Genomic DNA, 22712 nt, shown 5'->3' on the forward strand with positions numbered 1-22712 from the left:
AAATTTGATGCCAGGACCAGAATCTGGTCTTAAAACATATTCTGTATTACAGCACTAATTCCTGCCAGTTTATTGGAACATCTACGTGGAAGTACAAATTTGTAATGCTTCACTCCATTATTCTTGTTTCACATGAGTAATTAGATTAAGTCAGTATCTCAAATTATTCTGGTTTCCTCTTTGTAACCTATCAAAACATATAAAAGGTGATAAAAATTGTTCTCTTACTAAAATTTGAATCAGTGATACACAGAAGCTACAGAAACATACAGGAAAACGGAGATGATGGTGAATAAATCTAAGTGTAGTGAACTTGATGCTGAGCTCTTTACACAGCTCTCTTCCCTGTGCAATCAAGGACACAAATAAATGCCCAAACACATCCCAAATATTTGCATAACAAACTTGTCAGACAAATTTTCAGGTTTTTATTCTATTTTGGTACTTGTAAAGCCTCATTCTGCAAGTGCCTGTGGCACTTACTCCGTGAGTGACGAACGTCTGATGAAAAGTGGCAGCAAAATAAGAATCCCTCCCGGTCCTCAACTTTCCCCCATCTCAATCTCTGGCAAATTGTCAGTGGCTTAAATTAGAAGAAGGAATAGGGTAAAAATAATACCCTGAATTTATCTAGTACTTTTCCACTAGGGAAGTCAAAGGACATTTTATTTATTATTTTATAAAAATCAGTACTTTGGAGATGAGAATACAGAGACATGATCATGGTCAAAAATGTTATATTCAAATTGCAAGAGTCTAAAAATGTTCCATGCAAGCGGGAACCAAATTCTCTCATTTCCCAAATATGTTTTAAACTCTGTACAGCTGATGCAAAACAAGGACTATTATCCAATTCCCACTAACGGTCTGAGGCTGTCAGCCCACAACAGAACCAGAATCCAAAATGCTCCTCTTCCCTTTACTTTTGAAAAGCTAAAATCCCACTGACAACGCTCTACCAAATCCAAGCCTGCTGTCCCATTTCTAGCTCTAATTCCTATTTATTCTTTCACCCTTTTCCCAAAATGGAAGATAAAATTAATTATAACTGATTGTTCACAGACTTGATTTTCAGAGAGTTAGACAGCATTGTGTTATGCCAAAAGAAAAAACATGAATAGGTTGCAGTATTGCGCATTTGAAATTTCTTATAAAATAGCATCCGTTCAGATGACTCTTCTCCACAATTGCATGTATCTGTTCTGTGCTCCCTGATGAACACAAACATCTCTTTGCTTTGCTAACTGAAAGTCTCTCAGCAATGAAGCTGAACTCACCCAAAATCACCAGTGCAGTGGTCACCCATCTTTTTTCCACTTACAGAAATTTTCCTTAGAAGTTTTCTTCAATGGGCGTGCAAACCCTTGTATAGCAAATTTAAGCCAATCAACACTAAGCCGGCTTTTCTCAGTTACCTTCCACTGATGGCTTCAAAGCAGCCCATAGACTCTGTCTAGATAAATCATGTAATGCACTCCTAGCAAATATCACCACAACTGCTACTGTTGTGGGCAAATAATTTATTTTCAACCTAAACCTCACAGAAACCGTTTCCTTCAAACAGCCTGTCTGAAGCCAAGGATGCCTGAGCATGTATGACAGGCTCGAGCCAAAAGACGGAGCATGCAAACAGAGATCTTCCGGGTCATCCCAAAGTCTTGTTTTCCATTCTTGAAGCCATCAACTCAAACACAATATGCAACAGAGTTACTGAAACACATTACTGCCAGCTCGTTCATAATTACTGGTTCTTCTTCCCCACCAAATGCATAGCTAACTGAACGAGGGCTGTCATGGAAAGGGACTCAAATTGTAAATCTGGCACAGCTAGATGATCAGGATGGGAACACAGAGCAAGCACACCCGATAGCCACCACCAGCCTCCTCTCACAGCACTAAAGCCCAAATACAGGCTAGCACCAAAAACGTATTATGAGAACAGCATACCTGAGCCTTCTCTGATGCTCAGATAAATTGCTACATGCTTCATGAGAAAGGTGACCTGGCGCTCTCCTCCCACAGCTTTACTTGATGACCAGCTCTGCAGTGGCACAAGCCGCACTCACTGATGCCCACGTACCACCCCGTGAATGTGGGCTGGCAGAAGTGTTGCTCTCTTGCCTGTACAAGCATTTCTCAAGTATCAGAGCTAAGATGCTGCAATATTTCTTTTGTACCAAAAGGTGATTGTCTTTCCCTACCCCACTCCCTATAAAGTGACTAGCCTTGCATGCATCAACAGGAGAGTCAGCGTAGCTCAACTGTACTTTAGGCTTGTGGTATGGACCGCTCTGCTTTGCAGTCTTGGGAACACAGAAGAGCTGCTTTCTCCATTAGACATCCTCTGGTTTCCCTGTTCTGCCCCCGCCTTTAACAGATTGATGTGACACGCAGTCCGCTAAAGTAGCAGTACATTTTTTTTTTGCATGCCTCCAGAACACAGCCTTGCAGGTAACACTAAATTGCTGCTTAAATCCATTTTTAACCTAAGTAAATGACTGCTGCATTTAACATCATGTAAATAAATTCCTAGGTAAAAAAAGCTTTCAAAATTCACAAACTGAAATGATGATGTAAGGTCATGTTGAAGACCTTTCTCTGGATGTTATTTACATGGCAGACATGAAGTTCAGTGGCTGATTTAATGCACAGCAGTTATATCCTTGGCCTACTTGTATTAAAACACATTGGGGCTATTTTCCCACCTTAAAGGCAATTTACAGTGTATGAATAATGAGTACTTTCTGGAGGCAGAGAAATAGATCATCTTCCCTAGGAACATGTTTAGAAAACAGCTTCCCCTTCTGTCTGGCATGGTGCCTTCCCAGCAAGGCAGAAGAGGAATTTGAGACCTCTCTATGAATAAGCAATAGAAGACTCATGTGATGGGATAGTTTAGTAGCTTCCAAAAAGACACATCAACTGGAGCCAGAGATAGTTCAGGCTTGGTACCTCGGTTTGCACATGATCTATTGCCTCCTCTGCTACAGGAGGAGGGAGCCAGTTCCCAGCATAGACAGCTCTCCCCATCTTACCTCAAGAAAAACCTGTCAGGAAAGAAAGAGCCCAGCAAGTTTTCACTTTGGCCTTTGAAGTTCTTCCTTGGCTGACTGATGCTCGCCCATACATAACTAGAAGAAAAGACTTCCATTGTGCCACTCTTTACACCAAGCGTATTATTCTTCAGACAAAAGCTTTCGAGTCTAACTTTTAAACACACCTCTCTTTAGGGTGTACTGTTTCTAAGCCATAAAATCTTTTTTGTTCATTAAAAAAAAAATAGACAGCTTTTTCCCCTCAGGCAATCTACTCTGCTTGTTAGTTTTTTGTATTACTTTTGCAAATTGATACCACAGCCACACAGCAGTTAGCAACGGAACAGCCAGTTCTCATCCTCAGAAATACAGTATTTTTCCCCAGCATAGTCTCCAGTGGCTTATCCAGCCCAGCTTTAAACATGAAATACAACCATTGTAGGAACTCCCTGGTTTTAGACAAGACCTGGTGAATAATCACTCTCCCTGAAAACATCTCCAACATCTGGCAACTTGCTGCTATTTGCAGGGTCTGTGCACTGGGTCAGGGTGGGGATGCAGGAGCAGGGCAGGGGGTTAAGCAATGAACATGCTCAGCACCTGCTTGCTCTCTGCCTGATTCTAATCAGTATTCTCCTCTCATGCCCAGGAATGCTAGAATTCCCCAGTTTCCTCAAAAAAACCCAAAACTTTTTCCCCCTGGAGGAAAGGGGCGGGGGAGGAGAGAGAAAAACACCCTCTTAGTTTAGGGTCTGACCAAATTTCATTAAAGACAATGCAAGTCTTGCTGTTACATTCAATAGGCTTTTTTGAGGTTTATGAGAAATCTCACATGCTTGACACAATTAATTAGAAGAATTAGAGGGGTTAAAAAAAAAACCAAAACACAACACCACACACAAAACAAAACCCACTATTTTACTGTTTGAAAACTGACTGTAACAAAGCCATTTTCCTTGAAACTCTAGAAATCAGTTAAAACTATTTGTATCAGCAACTCTGGAAATCAATTATTGCCTTACTGCAAGTTGTACTGCAGTTGCACATCTAAAAACTTTTCTTTTCTTTTTTAAGACCTGTTGAGAAGTTCAAGCCAGTCTATCAACTGGAACTGGCTCCTCGTTTTTTTGGCTCATAGCTTTATGTCCAAGTCACGACTATTTCTCTCTGTCAGGAAAAGTGTTTATAAAATAAAGTACAGATTTCATTTAAAAAAAAAGTTTAAACACAAACCAAAACACTTCATCTCTAATCGGTCTGTGCAACACAAAATCCCACCACTGAGAAATGCATTCTGTTGCATAAAGATTTTGAAAGCTACGGTTTTAAACTATAAATACTAGCAATATACAGCAAAAGAATGTTTAAAGCATGATTTTTGTCTCCTTTTTCTGCTTAGTTCATATTTAACAAGTACATTAGTAAAAAAAAAATCCAATTTAAAAATAAATAAAATGTTTTAAGCAGCTATTCAGAAGTTGTGATACCTTCTTAGTGAATGCAACAGCAACACCCAGTTCTAGAAAACAGTCCCAAGACCTGCATGCCCAGTCACAACCACATAAACTTCAAGCATCGAATATTTGCTTAGAACTAAAGATTATTTGCATATATTATTGAATAGATTTTCCACACCACATATTTGAGAAAATTGCAGGCTATTCATGGGAAATCCAGCAAAAACAGTGAAAAGTATGTATCATTAATTGCTGTACTCCAGTAAACACATTGTGGCTCAGAGCCTCAATTTACATTGAGGCAACACCTCCGAATTCATGAAGTTAATCCCAGACCATTCTAGTTATTGATCTGCTTTTGCTGTAAACAATAGTAATAAAAGTATTAGAAATAAAAATGCTGAGTCTTGATCTACTTCATCAAAACGCACTCACCTGCTGCTCTGAGCCAGGGGTTGCAGCATTACTCTGTTCTGTTAAGAAGTGCTCCACACCATGGGCCACTCGACCAGAGGGCACTCACTGGCCCCTCTACAAACAACCTAGTGTTCCCCAGCTCTGCAACCCCAAAGGCTGGAAGCCCAACTGCCCTTCCAAAGACAGCTTACAATCCTTTCTAGCCACAAAGCATTTGTTCTAAAACATCATTTCATCTGGATTTGCAGTTTCGACAGATGAGCTATGGCAGCTGAACCTGTATAGCACTTTTTATTTCTGGATCCCAGGCATTTGGAAATACCGTTGAGGAAGGAAAATATCATTGGTCCCATTTCTAACAAAAAACTACACACAAAGATACAAAGAGACAATTTAGCCAAACAAACAGGAGCAGCTGATACAAGACAGATCTCCTACACTCCAGCCCCTTCTCCACTGCACACGCTGCCAGGATACACAGCAACAAGAGGGAAAAAAAAAAATTAAGGAGAGTGTAGAAAGCAAGAAACAACAGCTTCTTCCTGCTCGGGGGCATCATGCGCAAGGAGAGGCAGAGACCAGAAACCAGGGAGGGGGAGCGAGCAGTCCCATCTCAGCTGGCTCCAGGCACAGGCAACACAAAGTCACTGTGAGAAACACCAAGCAAATTACACCAACTCGAACCAGTTTTCTTCCAAACCAAACCCAACTCTTCTAGCACTAATTTTGTTATGACCACTTTTTTCTTGTTGGTTTGTATTTAGGGGTATCACTTACTTATAAGCACATTAGTCACCAAGATCACTCTTTCCTACTCAAAAAGGTATTAAAAAAGCTCCCTTGTCCCTCCCCAAAGATGCAGAACCACACTCACCACAGCCCTGTCAGAAGACTGTTAAAGCCTATGGAAAGATGCCTTTGGCAGCCCCTTTCCCACAGCTGTGGGAACTTCAGCAGCAAACCAGCACCAGCTGTGGAAGTGGGGGGAAGCCATTTAGCCCCAGTCATTGGGACCTAAGGCATCTACTCAAAGAGCTGAACTTCTCCAAGTGCAAAACACCACCTACAAAGCACAACTTGCGACAACAACATCTCCACCTAGAGAACACAACAGTCCTGTGGAAGCTTTGAACTTCACATTAAAGAAATAATTAAAAGCACTTACAAGTCTCCCAGAAGAAAAGGGCAGAGGCAGAGCAAGGAGCTCCCTGGGTTGGAAAAAGGGTAGCACCAGCAGGAGCCACCCCTGAACTGCACCCAGCCCTGAATCCCTGCAGGGCTCTCCTCGCTGTGGTGAACTTGCCCTCAGAGAAGCACAATGGGTCTTTTAACCAAAGGATCCGACCCGCAAAACTGGTCCAAGGCGCCCGAAGGGCACACCGCTCCTCAAAACCCCTGAGGCTAAAACAGGAAGAGTAACATAGCAAGAAAACAAAGTGCATCCAAAGGAGTTCCCCCTTTGCCGTCCTGGGAAACCCGTGATTCTGCATGCCCTCCCAGTACTAGCCAGTGGCCACAAAATAAGTGCCAAGTGGCCTATTTCTTTAACAGAGTGACTTCTGCATGATAAGGCCCAAAATTGGGGTTAAAACAAATCAAAACAGATGAGTCCCTGATCCACTCTTTGATCACCTGGAGGATCTTTTTTTCCCCCTTATAGGACTTTTCTAGGATGTTTTATTTTTTATTTATAACTACCATTATCTGGATTCAGATACTAGATGTATTTAGGATTCTTTTAACACTCATTCTAAATTTTTGTCTCTGATGTACTCTTCCAGGTCTGACAAGTCTGTTCCTAATGTCAGATTAAGAGAAATATTTACGCCATCAATCATCACTCCATCTTTTCAACTGCCAATGCAGAAGTACAGTAGCTTTGAATCCTGGCTTAAGTTCTTCCCTTGGCCAAGTGACCCCTAAGGTCTGGAGAAAAATCCTCTTTATGGCTATCATAGCGTAGGGTTTGACGACTGTTCCAATTAGAGCTCCTGATTTCTTTCCCAAAATTTCATTTGCTGTGTTGATTAGGATCAGAGGTTGCGGGGAGGAATGCAGTTTAGGAGGACAGAGCGTGCCTCCCCTTGTGATATCCTTCAGCCAGGGAGGAGCCAGAAATCAAACCGAGCAAGCAGCACTCTGCCTCCCGTCCTGCCGGGACTGATGGAGCAGATTGGTTACAGAGCTTCTCACAGCAGAGGGCCAGGGGTTTTGTTTGCCTTTTTTTTTTGCCCTGCTAAATCATGTGTTAGAAAATTTTTAAGTGCAGTTCTCTAAAACATCTCTTTTTAATTTGCTCCGCTTGTAACACTTTATTTTAATACGCTTACTTGCCGCGTCAGATCTCTTATGTATCAACAAAAATAGATGTTTAGTGCTATAAAGTCTTGCTAAGTCTGAGAAAGCGAATGAGTTCCCTCAAATCTAAAATGTAATTAAACTTTCATACCATGGCCAAATTCAGCCCTAAGTAACCTCCATAGCCCTTGATGAGAGCAGGGGATTGTTCAGATGTAAATGACATACAATTTGGTCTCAAGAAACTTTTTAAACGTAGAAGGAGAAGGAAATAATAAAAAGATAAACAAAATGTCTGCTGTATGCAGCCATTTTACATTTCCACCAGGAGAGGTGAGTGTCCCGAGAGCCTGCAATACTTTCCGCTGCTGGAGTCCCCACTGGGCAGCAGCTCAGCGCAGGCTGGCCCAAATCGCCTGCCCCGTGCACACAACACACAGTTTATGCCAGTCTCCTGGCTGTTCAGGAGAGGTGGACAAGCAGTTAGTTTCAAGGGCTGTTCAAAAGGTAACAGTGTATTTGTTGGAAAACAAATCGTGGGTGCTAAAGCAACAGGCATTTGTGTGATTTTCTGTATAGCTGCCAAATACTTGAGCATTTTTGCTTGATCCTGTTGATTTAAAAGGGAGCAGGTCCAATCAACTGTGCTAAACTGGGGATGAACCCACAGGGCTTTTTCCTAACTGCAACACCTATTGTATGATCTTCTAAATAGATTCCTAAATATTTTCTTCTACTGTTTTCCAGTTCCAGACAGCGGCAAAGAACACAGTTAAGCTATACACCATACACGTAATAGCTACCATAGGCAGCAAGAGAGGTTAGAACATACAATGGCTTTCTCTGCACCGCATGTACTAAAAATTTAAAGAAAAAGGTACAGAAAAGTTTGTAGACCTCCCTCCCTCCAAAATACTGCACCATAAAGGTTTGATGACGACTCACTTAAAACATCACTCCTTGTGTAAACAGTTCTTAGTCAGATAACTTTTCTGGCTTTGGTGAAACTATTAGAAGTGGGTGAGTTAAATTTGCAGGATGGTAGTTATTTGAAACTATTCCTTCTTGCATGCAAATACTCATGATCTAATTCAGCGTTTGCTCACGCACCAGCGCCAGTCCACCAGCTGCAGTGGAGTGAATCTTGCTTTATACCTTGGTAAACAGATTTCCTGAATTATTTTTTTTTTCCCCAAAATCCATACTCTGCAGCATTTCATCCTGAAAATGGGAAAATAGCATATTTCACCTTCCATTTTCACATTTCTTTAGCTAAACATTTGCCACTTCCCTTTTTTCTGTCAAAACACCTCCTTTCTGAAAACACTTTATTTTGCTGTTCATGAAACCAGTGCAAACCTGACTTCCAGCTAGTTCTGTGCAGGTTTTTTCTCACCGCAGTCTGACTGGAGGGGCTGGGTGGGTGTCAGAGTCCTCATTAGGCCACTCTTACCCCCAGTTCATGCTCCAACTCTTCAGCACTTTACACCTGATCAAACAGCCAGCCCTTAGGTCAAAATGAGAAGGAAGTCCTGCCACATCATCTTCAGTAAAAAGGGATTTTCTGTGGAAGCATTCCCTGCTACCCCGTTAGCCTGGTTTCTATAAAACCTGTCTATATTCATCTCCACCTTCCCCTGAGCCCGTTAAAGATGTAGAGATGGAAAGCAGTTTTAAGTCCAATTTGGTTACACTGAGTATGTTGGTGCTACTGCCTCATAGGGGGGTATATGGATTATACATTGGTTACATTTTTAACAAAGAAGAGTAATTTAGCCAAAATAACTGCAGTTATTGCTTTTCTGGGCTGGTATACAGAACAGATCCTGATTATATTGGCATGAACAGTCCGAGTCATTTAAATAAGGTGAATAAGATTTGACAGGGGCTGAATAAGCTGTCTGCTTGCAGAAATGTCAACTGCAGACAGTTTATTCCTCATACAATTCAAACCACAGTGATCTATGTGACATTATATCTGATAAAGAAATTACTACATAGTCATTTTTGGATCAGACATCCAACATGAGGCATATCATAAATACAAAAAGCCTTAAGACAGGTCCTTATATGGACTGGTGCATGATATAAACATTGGTCATGTTTGGCAGAAAGTCTACATCCAGGCAAATATCCATAAAAAAAAAAATTAAAAGGTAGAATGTATATCACTGTCCTCACCGCAGCTCTCCATGGAAACGACCAAGTTGAGTTCATGGACTTCAAGGAAAATTGTACCTAAAATGCTTTCAAAGAATTTTAGCTGTTACTCTGAGGCAAAATGTTTCCTAAAGTAGCTGAGTACCTGTAAAGTATGCACAGGCTGATATTTTATTCCGAGATAACCAGGCAAAATGAAAACAGAGTGTATTTAAGAAAGGGAATGAGAAAATGCTGATTAAAAAAATTCTGGTTTAGCCCTTTACTCTGTTGTTTGTCACTACAGCAGAGGAGGCTCACCCACATAAAAATCAATGTGACACCAGGAGAGGCTCTCCGGCTTTACCAGGCTTCTTACTATTGTTTGTGAGGCTAAATTTCTGCATCCAGATATGCCAGTGGAAGCAGCAGGACCTGGATCTAATGCTCACATACCCTACAATTCAGATGAAACTCCATATCATAATTACAAGCCAACATAACACATCCAGATTGCACAGCCTCTTCTACTGAGGATGTGGTGGAATATATTTTACTATCTCTGAAATAAGTACAGCTTTCTGTAATGCAACAAGGAACCGATTATTCTCAAGGACTCTTACTTGCTTTGCAGCACAGCCTGGCTGATCCGACTTTCCCCCCTTTCTTGCGGAGGGGCAGTACATTATACTCGCCAATGCAAGTGAGGTCTACGCAACCAAAACTGAAGGAAACGCAGAGAGAAATGCTGCAACCTTGTTTGCGTTCCCTTTATACTGAGAGCCCAATCTGGAGAACTGCCTGACTTCTCAAACTCCCTTTCTTTTAGTGGCAGCCCCGGACCATTTATCTCCTATGTGACTTGGTATAAGAAACCAACTTTTTTTTTTTCTTTAGACTACACTCATCAAAAAGATTACACTCAATAAAATTAGTTTCATTAAAATTCAGCAAAATACCACATATTTTACCTGTTGTAATAGTAAAATGTCAATGCCTTGTATACTAAAAACAATTCAAACAAAACCAAATCCAATAATGCTAAACAAAAATCCCCCACAAAACCATAAGAGCGTACAGTGCATATATCCAACAGACCATGCAAAATAAGGATTCCATTCAAATTTCACATCTCATTAAAGACAATTTGGCCATTAATCCATATGGGTTTAGGAGCAAAGAAGGATTTTCCAAGACAGATAAACTGAAATGATCCTCCTTTGATCTCCGAGGTTAAGAATCAGCAACAATGGAAGATGAACAACAAGGGGCAGAACTACTGGCCTTTTTATGTGCCACAATGGCATCAGCAAACAACTACTTAATCAATATTTGGCCAGGGACACTGAAAACTTCCTTTTCAAATTTTAATTCCTAGTTGTAAAACAACTGTAGGGCAACCAGCAAGATAAGACATTAAACTGACTGCTTAATTGCCTTTTACTGTCCTACTAGTTATATATGCACATACTTAATAGTTCGTGAATCTTTATTTACTAGGATGAATAAATGACCTGTCAACAATTACATCAAATTCCACTAACTAAATAATCTCGGCGCATGCCACACTTTAACTCTAATGTGTCCTCAGTGAGTTTTAATTTCATTACGCTTCACTTTTTTTTTTCTAGGCAGAGTGATTTAAGCTGAATTAGTTTAACAGCATGGGGCAGGAGTACTCCAGGGCAAGTAAAGTAAAATGCTGCGCTCACACTACACTAAACAAGGTCTTGCGGTGAATTATGTTACTGTACATCATTTTTATTAGCCAGAGAGCTCAGTGTTTGGGGAACACTTGGAAGTATCCTGCATTTTTATCTATACATTTTGTTCTTTCTCTAGCCACATGTGTTTGTTACGTAGGATTTAAAGTGACATTTACATGGAGAAATTCACATTGACTGGCTTGCTCTGATTTATTGCTTTGCGTTTCACTCAATTTCTTCTTGAATTAACCAGAGAGCACTTTGTAGTTCTGCTTCATTTCCCAATGCAGTTTTATTACACAGCCCTGGGGACTCGTGATAATTTATCACTATCAACTTTATTGGCTTCCCTCTTCTAAACCCTGTTCCAACCCTTATCAATAAGTAAACCTAATACTAAACTAAACCTTCCCTGAGTAAGCGTTAGATAAAAGCGTCATCTTTGACCAATACAACAGAGAATCACTATTCGAAATCAGAACCGGAAAATAATCTGTTTTAAGGATTTCATCTGCATCAACTTTTACTTTCAGCATTAATTTCTAATTTTTTTAAATCTAATTAAAATCTCTGTCTGTCTGCTGATACCATCGCTACCTTTGTGTAAACACAGATAGAGAGATCCTTGCCCTCCATGAGAGTTTTGCCAGAGACCTTCACTTAGGATTAGAGTCACGCTCTTGTTTAGTGGGTACTTTCTGTTAACAGAATAGAACAAATTTGGGCCCCATTCCTGCCTGCCCCAACCCACGTGAGTAACTTTACACACATGAATAGGCCCTTTGAGTGGGACTCCTCGCCATTACCCGCATATGATAGCGTTTGCAGAACTGGAGGTCTGATACCCGATCCAGTAAACCTAAACCTGAGGATTTCCCCCAGAGCTGCAGTTGCTCAGCACATTACAGAGCTGGTTTCAAGAAGAGCCTGATCCCTACCGTGGTAAATTTCTACTGACGTCAAGGATTTTGCAAGGGTAGGAGAATCCAGAAAGCCAAAGATAAAAATCACATTTTCAGAGCAAGTCCTAGCCACACCAAAGTCGACTGACCGTGTTTCTTGCCTCAACCTTTCCAGAATGACACTGTGTAAGTCTAATCGATTATTAAGACTCTCAGAGCAACCAGATCAGACACAAACTTGGGTACAAATTCAAGTAAATCACCTGCTGTGTGTGAAGCAATCCTGAATCCTGATATTTGCTAAATAACATTTGCCTTTGCTCTAGATGCATGCACTTAGAAGAACTGGAAAGGATGTCCACACAGGTTCTGTTTGAATAGGTGCTGATTCTTTTTAAGGTAAGGAAAGTCTTCCTAGCATGGTGAAACATGCAAACCCGTTAATGAAATCATGATTTCAAGGAAGGGATATGATGTATCTATATATTAGTTCAGAGAGCTGCTGCCAGACTGAGTAACACACTTTCTTCCCACTGCTGGAAGTATTACTAGTGCTTCTGTACGGCGATTAGCCTGCAGTTAGTCTGCTAATGAGTGCTCTCCTCAAAGTCCCCCAGCTCGCCCTCAAGACAGGAGGGCACGGGCTGCTCCTGGCAACTCTGGAGCAGCAAACTCTGCTCTGAAGTCACTCAAAACACAAACATTTAGCACCTTTCTGAAAATGCTCGGCATGCTGGGGCATCACGCTCTTGCTTGTTGGTGAGTTATTGATCACTGAGGTCATCAGTTATTATTTTTAGCTCAGAATAATAATTTGGAAGTGGGAGCCTGGCCCAGAGCCCCACAGCAACAACAGGTCAGGCAGAAGAAACAAAGCTTGGAGCTACAGTCCAGGTAAAAGAGACTTCATCACCTATTTCGATTTGCACTTGTGCAGCATCCGGCTTTTCTATCCAGGACTGGCCTCACACACTACTGAGATATGAGGAAAGAAAGGGAAAAAGACAGACAGAAAATACTGTTACTACTATCTGCCTCCAGCCAAATCCTGGAGCCACAAGGGAGTTTTTCCTTAATTAAGCACTATTTTCTTGTCAGCTCTGAGAGCCTCAGAAATGAAATTCTGTTCAAGTTACATGAGCTGATTTTTAAGACCTGCTAGGGACCAAATATGTAAAGTACTGTATGAAATTCCAGACTCAAGATGATAATTGCCTGCAGCCACAGTCATCACGTTTCATTCAATAAGTGAATCTTTACTGGGAACATTGAGCGAGGGAACACATTGTGCTTCTCAGCTGTAAGACACCACAGTATTTCACATGACAAGTAAGTCCTCTTACCGCTGCGCCCTGGGACAGGGACGCTGGAGCAAAATCACAACACACCCTGCATCAGAAAATCACATCCAAAATCTAACTCAGCATCTGCCTTGCCCCATGCTCCGGCCGCTAACCCGACAGTCTGTGATGCAGAAATGAATGGGATGATATCTGGTGCCTGCATGTTAATCCTGTCCCTTAATAAACTGCCTTTATTGGTTTAACAACCTAAAAATAACTGGCTGCACAATACTGACCAACCCTAATCAAAACATCTGCAAGCCCATCGAGCCCGAGCTACCCTTTAGATCATGTGCCACCACTTCAAAGCCGGTGCATCAAGTCAGTAATTGTAACATTGCATCTAAATATTTAAGCTAGGGGCTGGTAGTCGCGTGTCCCATTTACAGTCAGCATCTGTCCTCTAATTCCATTACAGTACAAAGCAAAAATGTTTCCCAAAACTCGCAAACAGGAAAAGCATCACACAGCTAGAGAAGCAGCAGCAGCTTGAACTTTCTAGCTGCTGAGCAGGGCTTTTGTGCTAAGGTCCTTTTTTTTTTTTCCCCTTCAAACTCCCCACATACACACACAAAAATAGGGGTGGTGCTGAAATTGTATTAATGTGAGCCTCAGGCACACAGAAAAAAAGAAAAGAGGAAGGGGAGGGAGAGGGGGGAAGGGTTTGGTCCAAGATGAAAGTAAGAAGGAAATAAAGGAGGCAATTTAGTCCGCTGTAGCCTGAATTGCTCTCAGTACAGCCAAGGGTAGAGGCTTGGGATGAGTAGGGCCCTTTTTGGACGGGTGCGCATGACTGGGGGAGGATCCGCCAGGACAGGGCCCGGGGGCCAATTCCGCCGGCCGGGAACAGAGCCCCCTTTGAGGCCGGGCGGGGGGTCCCGGCCCCGGCCCCGGCCCCGGCCCCAGCCCCAGCCCCAGCCCGCGCGCGGGCCCGAAGACCAGCTCTACGCCCATCGTTTCAGCGCTGAAAGCCACCGGTTTCTGCCAGAAAACAACAGCTATCTTATGAAGCGGGGAGTTATCAGATTAGTAAGCAAACCATGCCACGCATAACTCCAGCTAAAGGTACAAGCGACTCCCTCTTCTGTAGTGGTTATGCTAAAAATATGCCCTGATGTACCATACAAAGGCACAAAAGTTTCTCTTTCATGTTCTTTATTTACGGCTTATGCCTTTAAGAAAAATATATCATGCATGCAGAAATACAGATATGCTATTATAGAATTATAAGCTTCCTGATACGCACTGTGACAATCAAGGTTTTCTTTAAATATATATCCACAATCAGGGTAACGGGTGACACTGACAGAAATGCCAAAATAGAGCAAAGCGGGCTGCACATGTGGCATCTGTAAACGCCGGCAAGAGATTTAAGCATCCATGAACAGAGGCTGAAACACAATTACAGCGGGGCATATGAAAGTTTACCTACATTATATATGTGATGGGAGAAATCCCAAGCCACATGATATACTGTTTCTGTCGCACATTTTTCAAAAATATCATGTTTCTCTTTTCCCTAATCCCACTCTGCTGTAAGTACTCACCAAATCCCAAATCTGGAATTAGCTACCATTAAAATTACAACAATTGTTATCCTTTCCCTCAGAAAAAATGCCTCTCCCCAAGCCACCCAAATGCCCACACTGAGGAGGGGATTTCGGGCAACATCAGCAAATGTCCAGCACTAGATGAGTGCTCCCAAGCAGAAGAGCGATGCCCCTCTCCACACTCAGCCCCAGGACTTGCTTTCTCACCTAACAAAAAGCCTTCCCTTGCATCTCTCTGCACCCACACTCCTGCTACTGGGATACCTTGAGCCCCTGCTGAGACCAGAACTATAAAAATTACTCAAACTATAAAGGACTCCAAAACACTGCATTTCTTTCACCCTGTAACACAGAGCACTCCCATGGAGAGCACTCGGTGGGATAACCTTCCAACATACTGCAAGCAACCCGTGCGTCAGAGCGGGTTGCATCTGAGACGCGCTATCAGCGGGCACCCTCTGCCACACCAGGCCTTGTGCACAGGCAGGTGGGCGCTGGCAAATACAGTCCTGCAGCTTCGAAATCCTCAGGAGCGCTGCCAGTTATTCCAGTAAGAGAGCAGGATCTGACCTGATGATTTTTATAGATGGGGTGAAATGGAAGCTCCTCCTTTGGCAACGGGAGTTGAAGCAGAACCTTTTTTGTTGGCCAGGTACGGAAAGGAGTGGTGGACTTATTTTATGGTTGTTTTTTTCTTGTAATGAGCTCTCCGGTGTGTTGTCCCTATAGTATCACGCTATACATAAGGCACGTGTATGGTAACAAATCCTTTCTTGAGCAGCAGCCCTCTCGGACTGCAGCATCCCGGCCACTCCAGTAGTACGATTAAGTAACAGCTTGCTAGTCAGGGAGGGGGAGCAGGCGTTGCTGCGGGGAAGAAGAGCACACTCTCCCTCCAACTGCCAGACCTTCCCAGGCACTGTCACAGAACAGACGGGATTATCAAACTGCCATTTGCACAGAACTGCCCGGCCATGTTCATCCAGAAAAAACCTGCGTGCGCAAGGACAGGCTAGGGCTGCGCTACCCCCTTTCGTCAGGGGGAATTTTGCCACTGACTGAACTTGCAAGAAGCAAAGTAGGACACTCGTGTTGCAGAAAGCGAAGGAGAGGGTACGTCAGAGGGCAGAACGCAGCATCCGCGTACGACCGTGCTGGGGGGCACGAGTGAGCCCTCGTTTGCAGCGTGGCACTGCCAGCCCCAGTGCTTTTCCTGCAAGAGTCTTGGGGCTCCCCTGGGCTGGAGGGCAGCAGCCAGATGCCCAGACACTGATTTACAGTAGATCAGGAGCCCCACTTTAAAGAGCAGAGAGTCAAAGAACAGGAAGAGTATTTCAAAAGGGTTGGTTATATTGACAACATTTTTTCTCTTGCTGTCTCTATTAATTACTTTTTGTTCCATAAAGCAGGGATATTATCAAGGCTTCCTATCTTCTGTTTTTAATCTCTGTTGAGGAATTCAGGAAGGCAGAAAAGCTAGATATTTTAAAACAACTAGGGCACTGAATTTAGCTATTTTTCCCTTGGTACATGTCCCCCTCAGAACAATTCTCTGTTGCAGGAGGTTCTGGGGGAAACTGTGGCCCATCGTACAGGGGCAGCTAGACTGTGCAATCAAACTGCGCCTTCTCGCCTTAATCTATTACTTCGTTAGCATCTTCTGCATGTTTGTATTACATACATCCATGTACACACAGACATACAGAAGATGAGGTTTCCCTGAAAGCTTTAGGAACAGAGTTGAAAACTAAGTTTTGGAAGCGTCTTAGGGTTTGTTCCTACACAACAAGGAGATATCCTAGTTTTAAAGAACGGGTTTCAGTTGTCCTTCTTGAATGGCGCTCAGCAACTCTAAATATCTAGAAATGCTAGAAACATTTTCCAGGGAAAAACAGCTACTGTTTCCACGGTGGAGAGTCCATAAAACTGCGTGGAGCATCAGCTATTAGGGGCTCATTGAATAATTCATCCCTCATTGCAAGCCCATAATGTCTTTTCTCGGCCTTTTGTGGGGCTGTTTTCTCTTCTTTTCTCCTTGAATTATAAAAAGGTTGCCTTCTTTTGTTCACATCAAGCTGCTGCTAGCTGAAGCTTTGTCTGTGCAAAGCCAAAGTGTGAGTTTCAATGGACTCCCCCCTCTTTGTTTTCCAAGTTCATCTCCAAGTGTAGATTGTGTATAGAAGGCCTTCTTTGTAAAAGCTGGAAAAGTTGTACAAATGTTTGACCAGCTCATTTGGTACTTTTGTCTCGCCTTCACCAGTGCCTGTGCATGTGCTGGGCAGCCACTTCCCTGCACAGGCCGCCCAACCGGGCCCTCGCCTGCCCCTCCACCCCAGCCCAGCCGGGGAGCTGGGCACAACGGCAGCGGGGGCAGCGGCCGCCCCCCGGAGCAGCCCTTCGCCTCCGCCTTGCTCAGGCCGCAACCGCCTCACAGCCCCTGACCAACCACCAGCACAAGCTTTTCCCGGCAGTTTTAAGAGGAGAAGAAACGAAACATGCGGCTCCCTGCCCTGCCCACGGCTGCAGAGGCTCGAGGCCCCGCAGCCTTTGGCTACAACCGCCCCTTCTGTGCAGCTGCGGCCTTTTGCTCGGCTTGGGCTGGCAAAGCCGCCCCTGCGCAGCCATGCCGGGGGCTCCGCTGCCGGCTCCAGCCCTCCCTGTTCCCTGGCCCCGTCCCTGCTTATTGAAAGCCAAACTAGTGGCCCATCTTTGCCCCCACCTCCGTGCCTCTCCCGCACACTGCAGGGGCGTACCGGGGGGGGGACGACGGACGGGACAGGATGGGACGCGGCAGCCGCCCCGTCGGGGCAAGCTCCTTGCCCTACACCTCCTGCTGCGCTGGCCCCAGGACGACCTCTGGGAGAAGGGGAGCGATACCCACCAGCACCCCGGGCCAGCACGGGAGAAATGGGACTTTACCTCTTTCGCTGAGGATGCCGTCAATGCTGTGCTTGGCCTTCTTGTCGCTTTCCTCCACCTCCTTCCTTTCCAGCTCGCCCTCCTCTTCCTCGCCTTTCCCAAACTTGCTCCGCAGGATGCGGCTGATGGAGCTCACTTCGGGGGAAGCGCAGAGCTGTGACCGGGCTCGTCCCCAGCAGCCCCCTGCGGCGCCCGGGCCGGGAAGCCGAGCCCCGCATCGGCGCCTTTGCCCCGCGTCCCCCCTCGGCCGCTGCCAGTCGGGGCCTTCAGGAGGGCGGCCGCCCGCTCCCCTCCCCGCGGGGCTTTTCCCGGGGCACCGTCCCGCACCCCGCTCCGAAACAGCGGCCCCGCAAGTATTTTTTTTTCCCCGAGCCCGGGCAATGGGTGACGAGAAAAGCCCACGGACACCCGCACAAATACCACCCCGGCTCCGTGTGCCCCCCCCCTCCAACAACCCACCGCCACAGGGAGCGGCTCCCCGTCTCCCGCTTCCCAGCTCCAGGTCTCCGGCAAGCCCCGAGCCGTCCCGCGGCAGCGGCCCGGCGGAGAAGCGGGGGGAGGAGGAGGGGAGAGGGGTGCAGTTGCGATTTAATTGCAAACAGCCCCGCCGAGCGCAGGAATCTTCCCGGGACGCGTCTGCCGGTACCAGCGCGCTAACGCCGACCGCTCCGTGGGCACCCGCCCGGCCCGCGGCTCCGCTCCCGCCGGGCACGGCGCTCGCCCCGGATATCGCGCTGCCCTCCCCGCACCGCCCCCGGCCCCGGCCCTCCGGGACGGGTCCGAGCCCCCCGCTGCCCGGGCGGCGCCCCGTACCTGACGGCACCGTGTTGCGGTCACACACCCCGTCCTTCAGCAGCTTGTCCCGGATCTCCCAGCTGAACATGCCCGCGTTCTCCCGCTTGTATTCCTCGATTTTCTTCTCAACATCCGGCGTCGTCACCTGCTTCAGTAAAGACAAGGCGAGCGGGCACAGTCTGCAGGGCCGGGCGCGGCCGCGGGAGCCCGGGCTGCCGCTGCCGGGACCCCCGGTGCGGCCGGAGCCGCCCCGCCGCCAGCGAGAGCCGGCACCGGCCCCGCTTAGACACCCTTATAAAACTCCCCGAGGACGGGCAGGTTAAAATCAGAGGGGATATAGTAGGTAACAACGGGCCCGCATGGGACCCGAATTAAACGAAACTTCCCAGGAAATCCTCCGGGGTTACACGGGAAGGGGGATCGAGCCCTCGGCGAGGAAAACCCCGAATTAGGCAGCACCGGCTGCCGTGCGGCCGAGAGAAAAACCCGGGGAAATTCTGGGTCGGGGTTAGAGGAGGACTCCGCCTCAGCGAAGCTCCAAGTCAGGAAAGTTTCAGCTGAACAAAGTTCGCAGCGCCAAGAAAAAGTGGCGTAATGAAAACGCCGAGAGGTCCGCGTACCGAGAGGTTTCTTCGATGGCCTCGTGATTTTAAAATAAAGCCGAATGCAAACAAAACAAAGGTCTCCCGGCTGGGAACAGCCTTTCCTTCGGGTAGCACGCTTATAAAAAAATATCCCTAGTCCTAACACCGAAAGGGAAAGTTCAGGCGTTGCTACTTTAGAAGCAACAAAAGGGGAAAAAAATCTAGCAGCAACTTTCAACAGAAACTCAAGACTTTACTTCGCTTTTGTGGGAATAAAAAACTAGAGGAGGAGGAGGCGGCTAATCTTGAGACAAGAATCCATATTTGTCTGCGTTATTGTGAGCGCAAACTTTTTAGCGGTGTAGCTATAAGTACGCGCAGCTCTGGAGCAGACAGAAAAATAAACAGAGCAGGAGAAGGAGCGGTAGGCAGGCAGGCAGACAGAAATACAGGTAATTTTTCTTGCGCTTTGCAACGAAAGAAGCGAGGGCCCGATCCCGCCGCGCTGTGCAAGCCCTGACATCCGACCGATCGCTTCCCCGCTCCGTGCCGGCAGCGCCGAGCCCGCCCGCGGCTCCGCGGGGCTGAGCGTGGGGCACCCGGGGCTTCGGACAGCCAAGCGTTCGCAAAACCACCCCCCTCTTCCTAGTTTCGTTTGAGAAGTTATTTTTTCAAATAGCATTTTCTTAATTAAAAAAAAAATCCTCGCCACGAAACTGCAACGATATTTTCTAAAGCCTCGGAAACTTTCGGAGCAACAGGCGGGGACGCGGCTGGCGGTGCTGCGAGCGGTGCGTGTCTGCGCCCACCCCCGGCGCCGCACGGTCCCCCCGGCCCTCCGGGGGTGCTGCCTCCCCGCCTGCGAACCCCGGCGCCGGCCACCCCGGGCTGAGTCCCGGTCGGGCCTCGCTCCCCGCCGCCGCGGCCGGCGTTTGCCCGGCTCCGGGCGGGCTCACCTTGGGCTTGCTGCCGCCGATGGCCCCCGGCCGGATGGAGCCCGTCTCCTGGTACCTGCAGAGAATTTTGGAGACGCAGCCGTGGGACACTCGCAGCTGGCGAGAGATGACACAGGGCCTTATGCCATGGTGGGCCATCTCCACTATCTTGTGTCGGATATGGTTGGGTAAAGGCCTGCCATTGATAAACACTCCTCCGAGCTGATTGACTCTGCCCTGGCCTAGAGGAGTAGAGACTAGAAAAGGAGGGGAGGGGAGGCAGGAGGGGGAAATGGCGTTAACGTCTCCTTCGGATCCTGCTGGGTCTTTTTTTGTTATCTTTTTTTGCCGTCGCTTTTCTGTAAGGCAACTCGCCGCCACCCGCCCCCGCCCGCCCCGCCGCCCCGCAGCGCGCCCGGGGCCCGCCGGCCCCCGCGGAGCCCCGCGCTGCCGCCCCGGCGGGCAGGGACGGCGGCGGGGCGGCTTCACCTGTTGCACTCGCACCGGAGCCGGGCTTCAGGGCTTGCCGACTCCGGCGGAGAAGGGGGGAACCGGTGCGGGAAGCCCGCGGTCTCCCCGGGGGGCGAGGGGGCGGCCCGCGGCTCGGCCGCCCCGGGGTGCAGCAGCGGGAGCCGCCGCAGACCCCCGTCCCCCCCCCGGGCAGGGGCCCGCGGGGCTCCCCGGCGCTGCGGGGCTCTCGCACCGCCGCTGCCTGGAGGCAGAACCACCGCTTGCAGCGCCCGGCCCGCCCGGGACAAGCCCTGGTTTCTAAAGTCCCTTTCGATTTCGTTTATTTTATTTCAATTTTCTTTCTAACTTTCCCCCACTTTTTTCTAACTTTGGGCTCCCCACATCACCGCCCTCCACTCTGCTAAAGAGCGGATCCAGGGCCCGCGGCGCCGCCGACCTCCCGGTCGTTCCCCCGGCCGGAGGGGAGGGACCGCTCCCGGGGTGCGAGGCCAAAGCCGCCGGCCCGCAGCCGGGCTTTCCCTTACCGGCCCCAGCCATGCCCGTCCCGGGCCAGGGCCCCGCTCCAGCCCCGCGGCGGGACGGCGGCCCTGACGGCCGGGGGGTGCGAGCCGTGCGGGCTGTCCGGGGAGCCCTCCGTGCGCCGGCTCTCGGCGGGCCGGGGGGGCTGCTTTGTGCCGGCCTCCCGGCAGGGAGCAATGCTCGCTTTCCCGAGCGGGAGCAGCCTGGGCGCGGCCTTACCTTCCAGCGGGAACCCGCTGCGGGGGTAGTTCTGCCCGGCCCCGGGTCGCATCATCCTGGGGACAGCTCCAGCCAGAGTTGTCATCGCGGCGGCGGCCCGGCAGGGTTATATCCAGGTGAGGGCTGATCTAGGAGAGACCCGCGCTGTCAGCGGGTCCCACCGAATCAGGAGCGGTCCCGGGAGGGGGTGGGGGATGCCGCCGGGGGGCGGGGAGGAGGCAGCTCCGCCGCTGCCCCTTTGTCAGTGACCCGCGCTGCCCCGCACCGGGAGGGCCGGGGCCGGAGCCCCGCCGGGCGGCGAGGCTGGGCGCGGGGGCGGGCGGGCGGCGGCAGAGGGGGGGCGGCGGCGCTGTCCCCGGTGCGGCGGGGAGCGGCAGCCGCGGGGCCGGGAGCATTTATCGGCTCCGTCCCCGGCGCGGCTCCGCGGCGGCGCCGCCGCGATTGGCCGCCGCCGCCCGGCCCGGCCGCGCCGCCCCCGCTGATTGGGCGAGCGGGGCGGCTCTGCCGCATCGCCCCGGCCGGCGCGACGGCAGCGTGACCGGCACGGCCCGGTCCGGTCCGGCCCGGCCCGGCACGGCCCGGTATGGCCCGGCACGGCACGACACGGCCCCGCGCTGTGTCCGCGGGCCGAGCCGCGCTGGGCCCTCTCGCCGCAGGCGGGGAGCGGCCGGAGGCGCGGAACCGCTCGTTGCCCCGACGGCCGCCCCGGCCCCGGGGAGGGCAGCACCAGCCGGAGGCGGCCCGGACCTCGCACCCGCGGGGACCCGTGTCCCTCCGGGGCTCCGCGGAGCCGCAGCCCTGCCCCGCTAGGCACGAAGGGGCAGCGCCTGCCTCGCTGCCCGTGAAGTGCTTTGTCTCCCGGCTCTGCTCCTCCGAGCACGGGTGGCGGGGTGCAGGGGGGGAACAACCTCCCTTCTTTTTTTCTTTTAGGGAAAAAAGCTTCTCCCTTCCTTCTATGTATTTATTTTGCACCGAAACCTCTTGCCGTCCCTAAGAAACATCTCTGGACCAAACGTGCTAACGGTCTTGAAGGCGAGAGCTGCCAGCGAGATCTCCGTGGGGATTTCTGCGTTTAGAAATCGGTGGCACGAGTGTGTCCCTGCCTTACATGCGTGTGCGTGAGTGTGCATATGCGGGTGTGTATGGGTGCGAGGCGGTGCGTGGTAAAGTCTTACTAACAAGCGTTTGTTCCCAGGAATTTATTGTAGTATTCAAACTAAACTGCTGGAAAAATAAAAGAGGTAAAGTCTGCCTAGGAGCTGAAGTGACCACAGCAGGATATGACGCCAGGAGTGTTGTAAAGACTGTCTGTCCTTAAAGAAGGTACTATTGTGCATGGCCTTTTATTTATAACTTGGTAAGTGCCAGCAAACTCGCCTCCTTTACACTCTGAAGTGCCAGCCCAGCTTTCCACAGTGCTCTT

At 48.5% G+C, this 22712-nt stretch overlaps 1 protein-coding gene across 1 annotated transcript in view; it reads right to left on the reverse strand.

Annotated features, from left to right (window-relative positions):
* The window catches only part of PAX3 (paired box 3), an 83630-nt gene that overhangs the window by 59233 nt on the left and 1685 nt on the right, over positions 1–22712 (reverse strand). Inside the window, exons 2-5 of the mRNA XM_072867277.1 lie at positions 21290–21417; positions 20102–20337; positions 18580–18709; positions 17767–17901 (exon numbers count right to left, since the gene is read on the reverse strand). Coding sequence (XP_072723378.1) covers positions 17767–17901; positions 18580–18709; positions 20102–20337; positions 21290–21374 — 586 coding nt within the window. The 5' untranslated portion in view covers positions 21375–21417. The remainder of the gene's footprint in view (positions 1–17766; positions 17902–18579; positions 18710–20101; positions 20338–21289; positions 21418–22712) is intronic.

Source organism: Ciconia boyciana, chromosome 7 (genome assembly GCF_034638445.1).
Source record: "Ciconia boyciana chromosome 7, ASM3463844v1, whole genome shotgun sequence".
Classification (NCBI taxonomy): domain Eukaryota; kingdom Metazoa; phylum Chordata; class Aves; order Ciconiiformes; family Ciconiidae; genus Ciconia; species Ciconia boyciana.